Source organism: Quercus lobata, chromosome 7 (assembly GCF_001633185.2).
Source record: "Quercus lobata isolate SW786 chromosome 7, ValleyOak3.0 Primary Assembly, whole genome shotgun sequence".
Classification (NCBI taxonomy): Eukaryota; Viridiplantae; Streptophyta; class Magnoliopsida; order Fagales; family Fagaceae; genus Quercus; species Quercus lobata.
The window spans coordinates 24,892,196-24,908,437 of record NC_044910.1 but is presented as its reverse complement, the minus strand read 5'-3'; the positions used below and the strand labels follow the sequence as shown (position 1 = coordinate 24,908,437).

The 16,242-nt window shown below is 36.4% G+C and overlaps 1 protein-coding gene and 1 pseudogene across 1 annotated transcript; both read left to right on the top strand.

The window, feature by feature from the left end:
* Nucleotides 1–2,517: 2,517 nt before the first annotated feature.
* Nucleotides 2,518–3,278, top strand: LOC115954189 (dirigent protein 22-like). The gene has a single exon (XM_031072098.1). It carries the CDS (start codon nucleotides 2,580–2,582, stop codon nucleotides 3,165–3,167), a length of 588 nt encoding a protein of 195 aa, XP_030927958.1. The 5' UTR covers nucleotides 2,518–2,579; the 3' UTR covers nucleotides 3,168–3,278.
* Nucleotides 3,279–4,861: 1,583 nt separating this feature from the next.
* On the top strand, nucleotides 4,862–5,437 carry LOC115951788 (annotated as a pseudogene).
* The last annotated feature ends 10,805 nt before the right edge of the window (nucleotides 5,438–16,242 follow it).

The window sequence follows — 16,242 nt, the reverse complement described above, 5'->3', positions numbered from 1 at the left end:
CACAGTAGTCCAGTTCAATCTGTCTTATATACTTAAGACACATCAACATATCAACTAGAAGTTTTCATTTCTATGATTAAGACAAACCATCTTAGTTGATACGTTATAATCTTCACAGATGAAATGCCCAATTTCATCACCGACTACGAACTAAGGTTTTGAATTTACAAAGAACTTGAAATTTATATATTCCATGATTAAATTACATAAATCACATACTATGCATCTCAAAGACTATATGATAATGTCCAAATATTCATATTACCATTATTTTGGAGATGATAATGTCTAAATAATGTCCAAATATTCTGTGACTAAATCACATAAATCACAAGTTCTTTGTAAACTCGAAAACTTAGTTCGTAGTTAGTGATGAAATTGGACATTTCATCTGTGAAGATTATAATGTGTCAACTAAGATGATTTTTCTTAATCATGGAAGTGAAGCTTTCTAGTTGATATGTTGATGTGTCTTAAGTGTATAAGACATATTGAATTAGACCGCTGTGAGATTAATTATTTTATTAATGACTGTCAATAGAATAATAAATCTCACGACTTTCATTTACATAAACACTTAATCCTGAGAGGATAGTGAACCTGATCATAGCCGATCATGAAATGTAGGTTGTTTTGATATATCAAGAGTGAGATCCAAATCAACGGTCAAAACCTCAGTATGTTGGGCAGCCACACGTAGTGCTAAAGGAACACATATTCTCAAGATGGAATTCATAGTCACTTTGTAGAGATATAAAATATTCCATTGAAATAAGTTTAATGAGTTTGGTTATTCAAAGTATTAGGCCTAACCACTTTAGTAAAGAGTTACTAAAGTTTATATTTTATGTAATTTGATTTCATAAATATATATGAATAACTTAAAAGATTAAATCAGATACTCAATGATTAAGAGGTAATAATTTTCAAAATGACAGTTATATATTATGACTTTGTATTATTACGAATATTTTTATGAAGGGGTTAGTTGTTTAGATAATATGGTCTTGGGATTTAATTTTATTAATAAAGCCTAGAGTGCAATTATATTTAAATAGTGATATTAAATATAATTAATGGTAACTTTGAACTTGTTAAGAGTTGACAGATAAGCCTGGAGCCTATTGGAGCTAGAGCTTTGTTTGTCTCTTTGGTCCTATCTCAAGCCACACACTTAAGCCCAATTGGGCTGGCCCAAAAGGCTAGCTCAGTTAGATAATCTATTGTTTATTTAATAAGAGTTATTAAATAAAGTAACTGCTTTTGACAGTTAAAAACGTACGTACGATTAAAAGAGAAAAATACAGTTTTCTCTAAACACATTATCTCTTGAACAAGTGCGTACATAACTGATTGAGAGACCACACATCTTGGGCATATGTAGAATTGGGGTGAAGACTGAAGGTCTTCCCAAGTTTGATCTTCTTTTGTTTTGAATTTCACTGCATCAAGGTACACCTTTCTATTCTTTATTTCTAAAACTTAGAAATTCCATGTTATCTCACATGAATGAAATAGATCCTTGTATTGCTTCCGCTGTGAGTTTTGTATGAGATGCAAAACTGTGTTTTCCAACAATTGGTATTAGAGCAATCTTCAATATCATGCTTGTATAACATGCGACTGAGTTTTAGAATTAAAGAAACTATTTTCTTGGTGTTTCAAAATTCTTCAATAGTTTTTTCTGCATAATGTTTTTGTTCGATAAACTTCAAACCCATGTGCCGTGATTAATATATGAGACATATTAATTGTTGTTTAGGCCACGGTTATAATTTTTATTTATTTATTTTTGTCTTGTGCCATGTGTTTATTTTTTTTTGGGTGTTTGTATTTGTGTAGAACACCATCAACATCAACATATGTAGCAAACGGGTTTATTGAGAGTTTATAAACTAGATCTGAAAGGTATCGTTTTTCAAAGATTACAACTACGTGTAAGTTGTAACCATGTGATTCTCCCCTTTGGCATCAGTTTTAAAGTTTTCTAGTCATCATCTCCTTCTTCTTTTTTATGATGAATTGGTCCTTTTATCTTTTGAATATCGAAGAACCATCTGCTCTCTAATAGTCGGCATTTGCACGATCCTGAGGGCCACTGACTCTTTCATTAAATTAGTGGGTAGGGGTCACCAATTTGACTTGGAAATTTAATACTATACTATTAAGTTAATTGCGTTTTATTGACCCCCTCATTAATTTTATGTGGTTTGGTTAGTGATTCCTTTTGATCAGTTCTGCGTTGGTTGGGCAAATTCACCACCAACTGAGATAGTACAAAATGTTTTATTCTAGAATAAAACACGCTAGCCGTTGAATTAATGGGAATCCGTGCATATACATGCGTATTACACATTTTATTGTTGCCAAAAAACACTTATTTACTCGGTCAGTTGTGCATGTTAGGATTTAGTTGTTGGAACTGCTATATTAATATTTTCACGCTTCTCTATTATATAAGCAAATGATCCAAACCCATAATGATAAACAAATAATTCAAACCTATAATGATAAACTTCACAGAGATTGAACTTTCGCTTCTTCTCCAAAACACTACGTACTTTCTCCCAAGCCCAACCATGGCCAAAACCCTCTCGAAACCCACATCCATTTTATTCATGCTCTTCACCATTTTCTTCTTCTCAACCTATGTCACCGCAGATGAAGCACCTGTTTTCTCTAAAAATTTACCTCCTTCATCACTTGGACTTAATCAACAGAAGCTAAGCCACCTCCACTTCTACTTCCATGACATTGTCAGTGGCCCCAAACCTACTGCTGTGCGAGTTGCACAAGCTGCCACAACAAACAAATCCGCAACGGGGTTCGGAGCTGTGGCGGTGATCGATGACCCGCTGACTCTCCTCCCAGAAAATACCTCAAAAGTTGTTGGACAAGCACAAGGAATTTATACCTTGGCGTCGCAGAGTGAAGCAGCATTGCTAATGGTGTTGAACTTAGCTTTCACAGAGGGAGAGTATAATGGTAGCACTCTTAGTGTGTTAGGGAGAAACACTGTATTCTCGACCGTCAGGGAGATGCCGATCGTTGGTGGGAGTGGTGTTTTCCGGTTTGCTCGTGGGTATGCTCAGGCCAAGACTTACACGTTTGATAACAAATCTGGGGATGCTGTTGTGGAGTACAATGTCTATGTCTTACATTATTGATTTGAGCCTGAACATGTTTGTTGAGCCATTCACATGCTACTTGGCTATTCATAATTTTTTTTTTGTTTTTGTTTTTTTCTTTCTTTCTTTTTTTATGTGAAGAATAAAATACCGGTGGCTGAATGTATTATCAGATAATTGGGAACGTTTTATTTTGTGAAAGAGGCTTTAATAATCCAACCAGAACATTACAGAACCAAAATTTGGAAGATGCGTTAATTTATAACAAATATATTTGGGAGGCCACAATGGTTTTAATTTGAGGTTTGTCTATTGAATTTTTTCTTACTCACGTCTAAATTATCATATTTAAAGCAGAATAATGATCGATAGAAAATTTTGAGATTTCTATTTTTTATTTTCTGTCAATCAGATACAACCATTTTGATTCTAAATTTAGGTTCATTCAACATGTTTGACCATGGCCCATTGCTCTGTTCTTCTCACAGACTATCAATATCTATTACAATAGTTTAAATTCCTCCACTTTCACTCGATAAGTAAGATCGAAATATACCATTTCTAACTTTAAATGAACACAAATAAGATGAATAGTGAAAAAATTATTTTCTTTTGATTATTTAAATTCCTTCACGACGCTCATAGTAGGTATGCTCGATGGTTGCACTACTAAGTTACCAATATGAGTATAATTTAGAGAAGCACGAAAGATGGATGACGAGTACGTGTCCACTATATGAAAGTGGGAGAGATGAGTAATTAGACCCATCTTGGCCCAATTAGGTTTCACAAATTGCCCATTAGGTTTACCATTTGTGAGCATAGCCCGACCATCCACATTGATCCTTTAATTATTTTGTAACATTAAGAAAAATTAAAGTGATTACAGGAAAAACTCTTTACATGCCCCTGTGCGCTTCTTCCTCTTTTGCTTTCTCCCCAACCTTTTTGTGAGAGTGAGTGGAGAAAGAGCAGCTAGAACTGCATCGTCCCTCTCAATTTCCATCTTCTCTAATGTCTAGGCTGTAGATTATGTATGCTTTGATCTAGTAAGAATCCCCATGCATGTAGCCGACAATTTTTGCTTAGGGTGGACAAATTTTAATATATAGGGTAAATAAGATTGTATTTAAAAAAACAGGGACCCTCTTTGATTTCGTATCTCTCTCTTTGCCTTTTTCTGACGTTTATATAGAAATTGGTTCTTTTTAATTTTTTTTAAAGATACGATAGGGAATTCAAGGCAAGAACATATATTTGGCCCTTTATATCATCATCATCATTATTATATTCTTTTTGTGATGAACACATATTTGGACGAGGAACTATCTGCTTGATTTCTAATGGCAATCGCACAGTCTTGAGCTTAAGGCCACTTCTTTCATTAAATTAGTGGGTAGGTCACCTTTGACCTTAGAAATTTCATATGTTTTGGTTTTGCTCACATTTTATCTAATCCTGTATTGACTTATAAATCGCACGTTCCTGAGTTTATGTGGTCAGATTAGCGATTCTGATTGGTGTCGATGAATTTTTGGTTTTCAATTACCAATTAATTTGTTTAGTTTCTCGTTGGTAAATTTACTCTGTTAGTTGCGTATGTTAGCAGTTCTTGAACTGCTACATTAATTTTGTCAAAGCTCCTCTATTATAAGATTATGTTTGAAGGTACAAATTCTACAGACACAAACCCTTGTTTCCTCTCCAAAGTACTGCGAACTTTTCTCCCCTCCATGGCCAAAACCATCTCAAAGCCCAATTCCACTTTACTCATATATTTCACTATTTTCTTCTTCTCAACCTATGTCACTACAGAAACACCAGTTTTCTCTCGAAATCCATCACCTTCATCACTAGGACTTAGAAGCTAATCCACTTCCACTTCTACTTCCATGACATTCTTAGTGGCACCAAACCTAGTGCTGTACGAGTTGCCCAGGCTGCCACAACCGACACGTCCTCAACGTCGTTTGGAGCTGTGTTTGTGATTGATGACCCTTAGTTATCTTGCCCGAAAATACCTCGAAGTTGTAGGAAGAGCACAAGGAATTTATGCCTTAGCGGCGCAGAGTGAAGCAGCGTTGTTAATGGTGTTGAACTTGGTTTTCACGGAGGGAAAGTATAATGGTAGCACTCTTAGTATGTTAGGGAGAGACGCTATCTTGTTCACCGTGAGGGAGATGCCAATCGTTGGTGGGAGCGGTTTTTTACGGTTTGCACGTGGGTATGCTCAGGCCAGGACTTAAATGTTTGATACCAAAACTAAGGACGTTGTTGTGGAGTTTGATGCCTATGTCTTACATTATTGAGCCATACACATGTTACTTGGCCATTCACGGTTTTTTTTTTTTTTTTGTTTTTTGTTTTTTGTTTTTGGAAATAAAATACCAGTGGCTGAATGTATTGTCAGATAATTGGGGACTTTTAATTTTGTGACAGATATATAATACGCTAGGTTATCCATGAGTCTGTTTAGGGTCAAACTGCCCATCAACCTGATCAACTCAAGTCTAAAATCGCGGCATTTGTGGCCAACTATGGCCATACGGGTCTTTGACCACCAAAACTTCACGATTCTATAGATTGGTCGAAACCATCAAGTCATGGTGGAGACTTAATTTCCAGTGGAAATTTGATGGATCTCATTGTATTTTTTAAGATCTCTCCAGATCTGGTCGTGATCTTGTCTGTTCAAACTGAGATCTCACCGAATCTGATCGTAATCTCACTACATCTAGCAGAGAAACCAATGTATCAACGGAAAACAAAAAAAATCTAACATCAGTAGTCTATTAGATTGGTTTGAATTTGATTTTCTTGCGAAGACTCGCTGTCGATTGTCACATTCACCAAATAGGTCAATTTCTAGTTTGGGTCCCAAATCCTTCGGGTGGGTCAGGTTTGTCGAGTAAGTTGACAGCCCTAATAACACATTTTTGTCTAATTTTACATTATCCAATGAGAACAATACGTAACACAATCTAGAAGATGCTTTATAGCATATTTTGGAGGCCACTATGGTTTTAATTTAAGATGTTTCTATTGAGATTTTTGTTAATCATGTCTAAATTAATAGATTTAAAATTGAGTATTTATATAGAAAATTTTGACAATACTATTTATATTTTCTTTCAACCAGGCCACTATGTTCTTTCTCACAAATTATCAATATTGATTTCGTCTCATTAAGTAAGATTTAAAATATAGAATTTTTATTTCTAAATGGGACGTAAAGTGGAAACATGATTTAAATTGACCATCTATTTTTGATTCCATGATAAACTATACTTATCTTTAAAATTTAGGCCGAATTAATTAGGTGTAATTTTTAAATGTCATTCGAATTAGGTTCCATGAAACCAAACTTTTATGAGGCATTTGGTTGAACAGGTGGCATGCCTCGACAACTCAGCATGGGTTTGAAGATGTATTAGATGGTTTTATTGCTTACAAAAAACATGAATTTTGGGGAGTGGATTGATTAGATCATGTTTGAGTTTGACACCGTGAAATAAAATTCTAAGGCAATCAAGGTAAATAAAAAAGCAGAGACCAGAAAATGGTATAAAAATTAAAAATAGAGAGAGAGAGAGAGAGAGAGAGAGAGAGAGAGAGAGATTACTTAATTTGAAGATTGTAAAATCGTCGAAGGTTGAAGGAAGTCTAAAAGAAGAGCAAAAACTAAGAAGAGTCAGCATGCCCAAGAAATATGAAGTTGCATGTTTCTTTCATTTATGAAATTATACCTAATAAGACACGGTTTGGAACCTGAATTTGTGACCCTTAGATTCTAACAAAAAATTCCATGTGGAAATGCAATTTCGTTTGAGAAGGTCACAAAAAAAGGGTTCGATAAATTCCTTCATCAAATTTTGGCTTCTCCCCAAATCATGTCTCCAAATACTTTACCCAAACACACATTTTAGGTTTTAAAATTAAATTCAACCAAATACACATTTAGGTTTTTCAATTAAATTGAACCATGTGTATGCATTGTCCAATAAGTCACATGATTGAATTTGATTGTTGTAAAGGCATTGGACAATTTAAACACCTGATTGACTTTAATTGTCATTAAGGTACTGGCCAATTTAGCCAAATAGTTGAATTTAATTGGAGAATCTATATACAACACCTAATAAATAGTACCTAAAATTTACTTAAAATTTTAAGATGATAAAAATAAATGAGTTGTACCTAAATAGGTGTTGTATCATGGGAGGAATTTGCTTGGGGAGGTTCCGATAGTCCTTGATAAGAGGGGTATGGTATAAATTGTTACTGCAAGGCTCATTTACCCATTCAAAGAAAACTTTTGCATCAATTTCAATTTCTACAACTAGCAAATTTAGATTAATGCACATTATAAGTCCATCACTTACCCATCCCGCATACTGTTTGTAGATGAAATAAATTCCTTAAATTTCTCATAGTTGCGATATGAATTTGCTGACTGGAATCTAAAGTCACAATATTAGTTGTTAACTACATAGTGATAACTTACTGAGATATGTGTAGACAGTTTATAAAATGCAAGTAGAAATCCTTGATATATTGATCATAATAAGTGCATGAGTGTTGAAAGTTACAACAAATATAGTTGCAAAAAGAGTGAAATGGTCCTAAAGCTTTACCAGGTTAATTTTGTTTATGTGTTTGAAGGTCACCATTTGATGTGCTTGATAGCTTTCTTAAATGATTATATTGGTTGTTCATAAGTTTTGTGCCTATTAATACAGTGAGTGAATGAATCATTGCTTCCTACTGTTTGAGTCCCATTAATCACTCTTAGTTGCCTTATTATGGCTTATGTGCCTTTGGGTAATGTCCAAAGGTGAGGGTTTTATGGCTACTACTTTGGCATGCTATTTGTAATTGAAAGCTCAGATTTGTGCTAAAACACGAGTTTGTTTAGACCCCCAATTAAAAATTATGGCTAGATTGCTTTTACTCTAACTTAGACTAAGTGCGGAACAAGAGTAAATAAGTGTAATGAACTGATAAAGCTACCCTAAGTCATATTCATCCATCATCAACAATAAAATGAAAGCTTATAGAGTAGGGAAGAGAGATGCAAACACAAGATAACATTGAAATGTATTATTGAAGAGGAAACTAAAGAACTTGGCGAAAAACCTTTTAGCAACCCTCCAAGTCAAAAATGATCCACTAGAGAATATAGTTGGAGTGCACGAATAACCAAAGATCCTCCAAGCCTAGTCTATCCCATGTACTTGAGCCCTCCAAGCTCCTACTACCAACGGACGTCTCAGAGTCTTGTCTTCTCTAGCTTTCCGGCTCCCGTAATTTAGCTTGATTGCATCCGCCAATGAATGACTCCTTCCAATGCTTCCCAGCAGCACCAAAATCTCACTTAACACTAAGAATGGGTATGGTTAGTGTTTAAGCTAATAACCTCTCAAAGATCTAGAGATGGAGAGGTAGGATTTGAGGAAAACCACAAGGAAATGTACAGATGATTGTGGGTATAACAATTACTCTCAAGTGTATTTGCTAGGGTTTTCTCTTTGAAAAGCACTCCTTACAATTTATGGGTAATGAGGGTATATATAGTGTGGGTAAAGAATTGGTAAAGCAAACACAACTTTTTGCCAAACAGAAACTTTCGCGGGTCCTTCACGAGTTGGCCCTTCTCGCGAGATAGTCGCGAAATTGACAGCTTGGCACAACTTTTCATCTTCCAGTCATGTGCTCCACACGTGGCATTTCAGCAGGTTGCTTCTCGCGAGTTAGTTGTGAAATCCATTGATTCAACTTTTGAAGCTTGATTCTTTACCAATTTCTCACACTCATTCTTTACAAATAAACCTACATATATACAGGGAAAATGATTGAATAAATTACAATAAAATTTGGTACGAAATTAAAGCCAACACAATATAGTTGGAAATCACGAATTTACAATCTCCCTCTTTGGCTATTCCATGACAAAACCCCTAAATAGACTTTAGACTTAAACATGAGTTTAAGAGCATAGACAAAACTCACTCACACCTAAATCTAAAAGCTGTGAAGCACTTGCACCATATACACTTGTATCTTGAAACACTTGCACATAACAAATAAACTTCATTAAGCATGAGACAAGTAGAACACAAGGCATGTATAAAGAACAAGTAAAATGCAATCAAGATACCAACTAAGATATATAACATTAAATATAACTTGATCAAGCATAAACAGTTGTTGGAAAATGTCCACAATGAACATTTAACGAGTAAATGATCATCCGGACACGCAATGCAATTATGAGCAATGTTGAAATCAATTGCATGTCCAACATACCACATGATGCATTAAAGAAACTAAGGCAATAAGCAATAGATAACTATAAGCATCAAGAAACGGCTATAAAAACCAAGATACATAAAGTACTAAAGAAAACTATGTTTTAAACTAAAGTACTTGAAAGCTTTAAATAAAAGAACTGTAAATATCCAAAAGCTATAAAAGCATATACATAAAGATAAGACCACCAAAATGAGCCAATGGTGTTACTACTCCCCTTCGGGCTGTACTCCCCTTCAAACTAATCTACTCCCCCTTTTTGACCGGAATGGCCAAAAGTCCTAAAATGCATTAGACTCCAAATCTGACTCCATCATATCTTGAATATAAGAAGAGAGGGCAATGATTTGGCCTTGAAGATATGTGAACTGCCTCGTGGAGTTGTCGATGTGAGAAGCCAACATGGTATGCATCTCTTCAACTATTCCAAGTAGAAGATCAAGGCGATCGAGGCTCTTGCTGGTGCTTGGGAAGATGGCTATGGAATATCCTCCGGTACTGAAGTGAAGCGATCAATTTCTTCATCGGTGTTGCCTCATTCTTCTACATCTTCATCTCTTGGAATTTGAGACACATCGGTGCTTGATCCAGGAATGTGAGCTTTGCTTTGGATGATGGTCTGCTTACTAATAGTGTCTTCCCTTTGCATCACCAGAAGCCCACTTGGAATCTTCACCCTTGCCCTTAAAACAAGAGACATGACAAGGCTTGGAAATGGTAGAGTTAGCCTTGCAGTCCTCTTCTTGATGCTCTTGACGAAGAGGCGATAAATGTGATCACAGATGTCGATCTCCTTGTGAGTGAAGAGATAATAGGGGAACACGGTCCTTGGCGCTGACAAGGTCGTCAAGTTCATCATCGGATAGAGGTTGAAGATCATGATGTAGGCCAAAGCTCTCATTTCGATGGTGAACTCAATAGTGTGCAAGGCTTTCATCTTGAGTTGTCCTCCAAGAACTTCCACGAGAGGCTCAAGTTTCTCCTTTCACTCATCATATTGTAGAGATGTGTCTAGAGTCATTGGTCAAATCTCCAAAACCTCTTGAATTGATTCCCTTGAAACTAAGAACTCTCTTCCCCTTAACCAACAGTTAATGTGGTCACCTTCCACAATGGCATTAGAGAAGAATTCTCATATGATGTCTTCAAACACATCACCCATCTGATTTAGCAACTTGGTCCATGTTCTTTCTTTGAACACTTTCGGAATGAAGGTATCCTTTAAGGACTCCAAGTCTATAGACCTCTTTAGGACTATTGGGGCCTATTTGTAGTGATCAATGAAGGCCATGTTAATATCGTCATTTCTAAATGAGTTTGAGGAGATGCGGGGACACTTTGAAGGCTTCTTTGTTGCCCTTTTCTTAAGAGGAGACATCTACAAAACAAACTCCAACACAAACACAAACATGGAAACAAACTTGATTAGATACGAGTTAGTCCATAAAATGAAACAATATAGTCCTAAATAGCAAATAGACAAGCAAAAAATGTCACAAGATCATGTTTGAAGTGCTAAAGGTCTAACAAGACTTACATAGCATGAGTGAAATGCAAAACGTGTCAAGTGATAGAGTGTGTGCATCAAGTGTGCTTGTGGTGTGCATGTGAGATGCATGAGCAATGCATGACAAAGCACTCATGGGGAAAAGTGTGTAAAACACATAACCAAAGATCAAAACATGTTAAGTATCTAAAAACATGGTAATCCCCAAAAATTAGTACTCATCGGAGTCCAAAATAACGAAAAAAATACCATTTAGGCATTTTATCAAACACCTAGAGTGCACACTTTCAACTAACATATGAAAAAATGCATGAACATATGGAAATCTTGCCTAAATACATTAAAATGCCACTTGGGGTCAACAAAAACACAAAAAAACACAGTGGGACAAAGCCCAATCAACAAAATTAGAGAATTTTGACATGAAAATAAGTTTTCCCAGCCCCTTTCAAAAAATAACTCTATCTTAGAAATCTTAGAATTTAAGGCTTAATCTAAGGATTCAAGTGTGAAAAAGTGTTAAAACATACCTTAGATGAGTCTTAGAGATGAAAGCCCTTGAGATTTGGTTGAGTTTTGGAGAAAAAGTTGTTTTGGGTTGAGAGAGGTGCGAGAGAGGCAAAAAGAGAGTTTTTGAAAAAACTGACACTGTTTGGCTTTTAAAACTAAAAATCCACTCATTTCGTAGGTAGGGTACTCATGAAGTACTCATGAAGCACTCATGAAATGGCCTCATATGTGTAAGGTTGAATTTATTCAATCATGTATTGGCCTTATTCCGTACCAAATTTGCTTGTAATTTAGCAATTAGATACCCTGTATTTAGGTGGGAATCATATAAGGGTAGTGTGTGAGAGAGTGTGAGGAAATCTTAAGAAGTGTGCAATTCAAGGGAGCCTTGCGATTGGATCTTGTGACTGGCAAGTCGCCAGAATGGCACACGTGTGAAGCATGCAGGGGGAGTTGAAGGGTCACGCCAGCTGTAGCATTACAGGACAAAACTTCCAGTCTGGCCAAACAGTTAGCTCGTGACTCAGACTCGCGACTCTTTCCAATCGCGAGGTCGAGTTGCCAGAATGCCTTATTTGATGAGACTGACCTTTCACATTCCTCATACATCCTACTATAAATATCCTTATATCCACGAAATGTAGAGAGCTTCCAAAGATAATTTTGAGAGAGAAACCCTAGAGAAAAACAAGATTGATTCATACACAATCTTCATCTTTTGATTCTCCAAATTCCTCTACTTTTACCCTCTCCATTGACATATCCTTGAGAGGTACATTTAGACAAATCCTTATCTCACCATACCCATATTAGTGAAGAGGTATTTTGGTGCTTAGGAAGCAGTTCAGAAGGGACCAATTCATTTTGGGTGATGCAATGGGCTATTGCGGGATTTGGTAAGCTAGAGAAGACAAGGTTCGACATAACCCTGTTGGAGCAAGAAGTTTGGAGGGCTTAGGTGCACTGGGTAGATTAGGCTTGAAGGATTTTCTGCTATTCATGTATCCCAACTTCATTCTCTAGTGGATTATTACCACTTGGAGGACGGCAGAGAGGTTTTTCGTCGAGTATTTCGGTTTCCTCTTCGATAACACATTGCTGTGTTATCTTTGTGTTTGCATCTTTCTTCCCTTACTCTTTATCATTTAATTGCTGTCGTGGATTTGATTAAATATGGATTAGAGTGTTTTACCAATTTGGGTTTAGCTTATATTCATATTTTGCACATATATTGTTTGTTTATAAGCTTGTGTTGGTAATTTTAAATTGGGGGTCTAAACATTCATTGGTGTTTTACACACTATTTGAACTTTCAATTGGTATAAGAGCAGGTGCACTTGTTGTGGTTTAATTACCTAAGTGCGATCCTAGACCCCTTGGCTATGGATGAAGCTATGGAAAAGGATATGTTGAATTATGGTTTAAATGTTTGTGATAATGGCTTTATGAGTATGTTTGAAGATTGTCCTAACAATGTACTCTTGGAGTTATTAAAAACAAAGAGACATGCTAGAATGTTTGTTCACATGCTGAAACATTTTGAAAATGAGAATCATATCCTTCACAATAGTCTATGTGAGTCAAATTATTTGATTAAGAAGTATAAAAGAAGGAATAGAATATTGTGTGAAAATGTTGATAATCTTAAAAATAAAATTCAATCTAACAAAAGTGTGGAAAATGAAGACAATTTTCTATTTGAAGGTCAAGAGTGCTTGTCCCATGCTTGCTTGTTTGTGCACACTTCTTAGAAGGTATTTAATTTGTGTTTATGGTATCTTGATAGTGGTTGCTCTTGCCATATGAAAGGAGATAAATCACTGTTTAAGTCACTCAAAGAGAAGGTCAATGACTACATGACATTTGGCGATGAAAGTCATGCTTAAGTTCTTGGCAAAGGGACTGTTGAGATATCAGAATTACCTCTATTAAAGGATGTCTTATACATTAAAGGACTTAAGGCGAGTCTCTTAAGCATCACTCAAATATGTGAATGAGGCCTTCCTTGTTTAATTCTCAAAGAAGGGGTGTGTAATCATTGATGAAGAATGGATTCAAGTCCTGGAGGGAAATAGGACTACTGACAATTGCTACGGAGTAGTTCCTACATCAAAGATTTCCTGCAGAAGTGCTCGTGTTGATATGTTGGAACTTTGGCATCAAAGACTTGGGCATGCAAATTTCAAATAAGTGGCTAAAGTATCTAAACTTGAAGCTATTGAGGGGCTTCCAAAATTTGGAAAAGTAGAGAAGACCATTTGTGGTGCATGCCAAATGGGGAAGCAAAGAAAGGCAAGTCATCACAAGGTGAATGTGATTGCTACTTCATGTTGTTTAGAGCCTCTTCATGTTGATCTAATGGGGCCCACAAGAACTGAAAGCTTGGGAGGAAAAAGGTACATCATGGTCATTGTTGATGATTTCTTAAGATACACTTGGGTGGAGTTTCTTAGAGAAAAATCAGAAGCATGTAAGAAACTGGAAATTCTGTGCAAGAGACTTCAAAACATGAAAGGGGCTCCTATTGTCAAGATAAGGAGTGATTATGGGAAGGAGTTTGAGAATACAAGATTTGAGTCTTTTTGTGAGAAGAATGGGATCAAAAAGGAATTTTCAGCCCCCAAAACTCCTCAACAAAATGGGGTGGTTGAGAGGAAAAATCAGGCGATTCAAGAAATGGCACGAGTTATGCTACTTAACAAGAAAATGGCTCAAAAGTTTTGGGGAGAAGTCGTGAACACTTCATGTCACATTGGTAATAGAATATTCTTCCGAGCATGAACAAAGAAGACTGCATATGAAATTTGGAATGGAAAGAATCCAAAAGTGAAGTACTTCCGAGTATTCGGTAGCAAGTGTTACATTCTAAATGATTGGGAGAACCTTGGAAAATTTGATGCAAAAAGCGATGAAGGCATCTTCCTTGGATATTCTACTACTAGCTGGGCATACAGAGTTTTCAACAAGAGAACAAAAAGGGTAATGGAGTCCATCAATGTGGAAATTAATAATGCTATAACAATAGTAGAGATTGATGATGATGGAGAAGGACTAAGCTCTAAAGGACCCATTGTTGAGGTTGAAGCCCAAGATATTGAAGGAGAAGAACCTATGTTGGAAAAGGAATTGACTCTCGTGAACTCAAGAATGGAAACAAGGTCAATGTCTAGAACACCAAGTCCTCTTACTCCTCCGAAAGTTCATCCTCCTATCTCCCGAAATGATGAAGTGTCCACCTAAAAGAAGCCATTGTCAAGAGTTGTTAAAAACCATCCAAACAGTAACATCTTTGGGTCTCTAGATGAAGGTCTTCATCTTAGAAAGGGAAACATACTTCTAGCCAATCATGTAACATACCATTGCTACCTTGCCCAATTTGAGCGAAAAAGGGTAGAAGAAGCTCTTTAAGATGAAAATTGGGTTGAGTCAATGCATGAAGAACTTAATCAATTTGTAAGAATTGATGTATGAGAATTTGTTCCTAGGCCTAAAAATGTTCATGTCATTGGCACCAAATGGATCTTCCAGGACAAGACTGATGAAGATGGAGAGATTATATGGAATAAGTCTTGGTTGGTGGCTCAAGGATATACTCAAGTGGAAGGAGTAGATTTTGATGAATCCTTCGCTCTCGTAGCAAGGTTTGAGTCTATCCACATTCTTATGTCAATTTCATGGACCATGAAATTCAAACTCTATCAAATGGATGTGAAATGTGCATTTCTCAATGGATTTCTGAATGAAGAAGTGTTCGTCGAATAGCCCAAAGGTTTTCAAGATCCTCACTTTCCAGATCATGTGTTGAGATTAAATAAGGCTCTTTATGGCTTGAAACAAGCTCCTAGAGCTTGGTATGATTGGCTTATATATTACCTCTTGGACAGAGGATTTAAAAGAGGATATGCCGACTGGACTCTATTTATCAAGAATGATGAGAACTACCTCCTCGTGGCTCAAGTATATGTTGATGATAGTATTTGGAGTTACCATTGATGCTTGAGCTATAGAGTTCTCCGAGGAGATGAAGAAAGAATTTGAGATGAGTATGGTGGGGGAGCTTACATTTTTTTGGGCCTTCAAGTCAGACAAAAGAAGAAGGGCATATTCATTTCACAAGAAAAATATGTGAGAAATATTGTCAAGAAATTTGGACTAAATTCCAAAAAGCATGCCTCCACTCCCATGAGTTCATCTACAAAGCTTAATCTTGATTCTTTTGGGGTAGAAATGAGTCCAACTTTGTATAGGAGCATCATTGGGAGCTTACTCTATCTTACTACAAGTAGACTGGATATTTATTTTAGTGTGGGAGTTTGTGATCGATATCAAGCTGCTCCGAAGGAATCTCATCTGACAGTAGTGAAGCGAATCATAAGATATGTTAATGGCACTCCGGATTATGGCTTGTGGTACTCTAAGGATTCTAATGCTTGCCTTGCGGGTTATTCAGATGCAGATTGGGCTGGAAGTGTAGATGACCGAAACAGTACCTCAGGTGGCTGTTTCTATCTTGGGAACAATCTTGTCTCTTGGATAAGCAAGAAACAAAATTTCGTGTCTCTCTCTATGGCAAAAGCAGAGTACATAGTTGCTGGGAGTTGCTGCACACAACTACTCTGGATGAAGAAGCTACTTCATGACTACGGGATTTCCCAAGATACAATGTGTGTGTTCTATGATAACATCAGTGCTATAAATCTATCTAAGAATTCGGTTCAGCATTCAAAGTTGAAGCACAAAGAGATACGTTACCACTTCATTCGGGATTTGGTGGAAGATAAAGTTGTG

What these genes read in the sequence shown, in the direction of transcription:
- LOC115954189 (XM_031072098.1), top strand. Translation starts at nt 2,580, where the DNA reads ATGGCCAAAACCCTCTCGAAACCCACATCCATTTTATTCATGCTCTTC.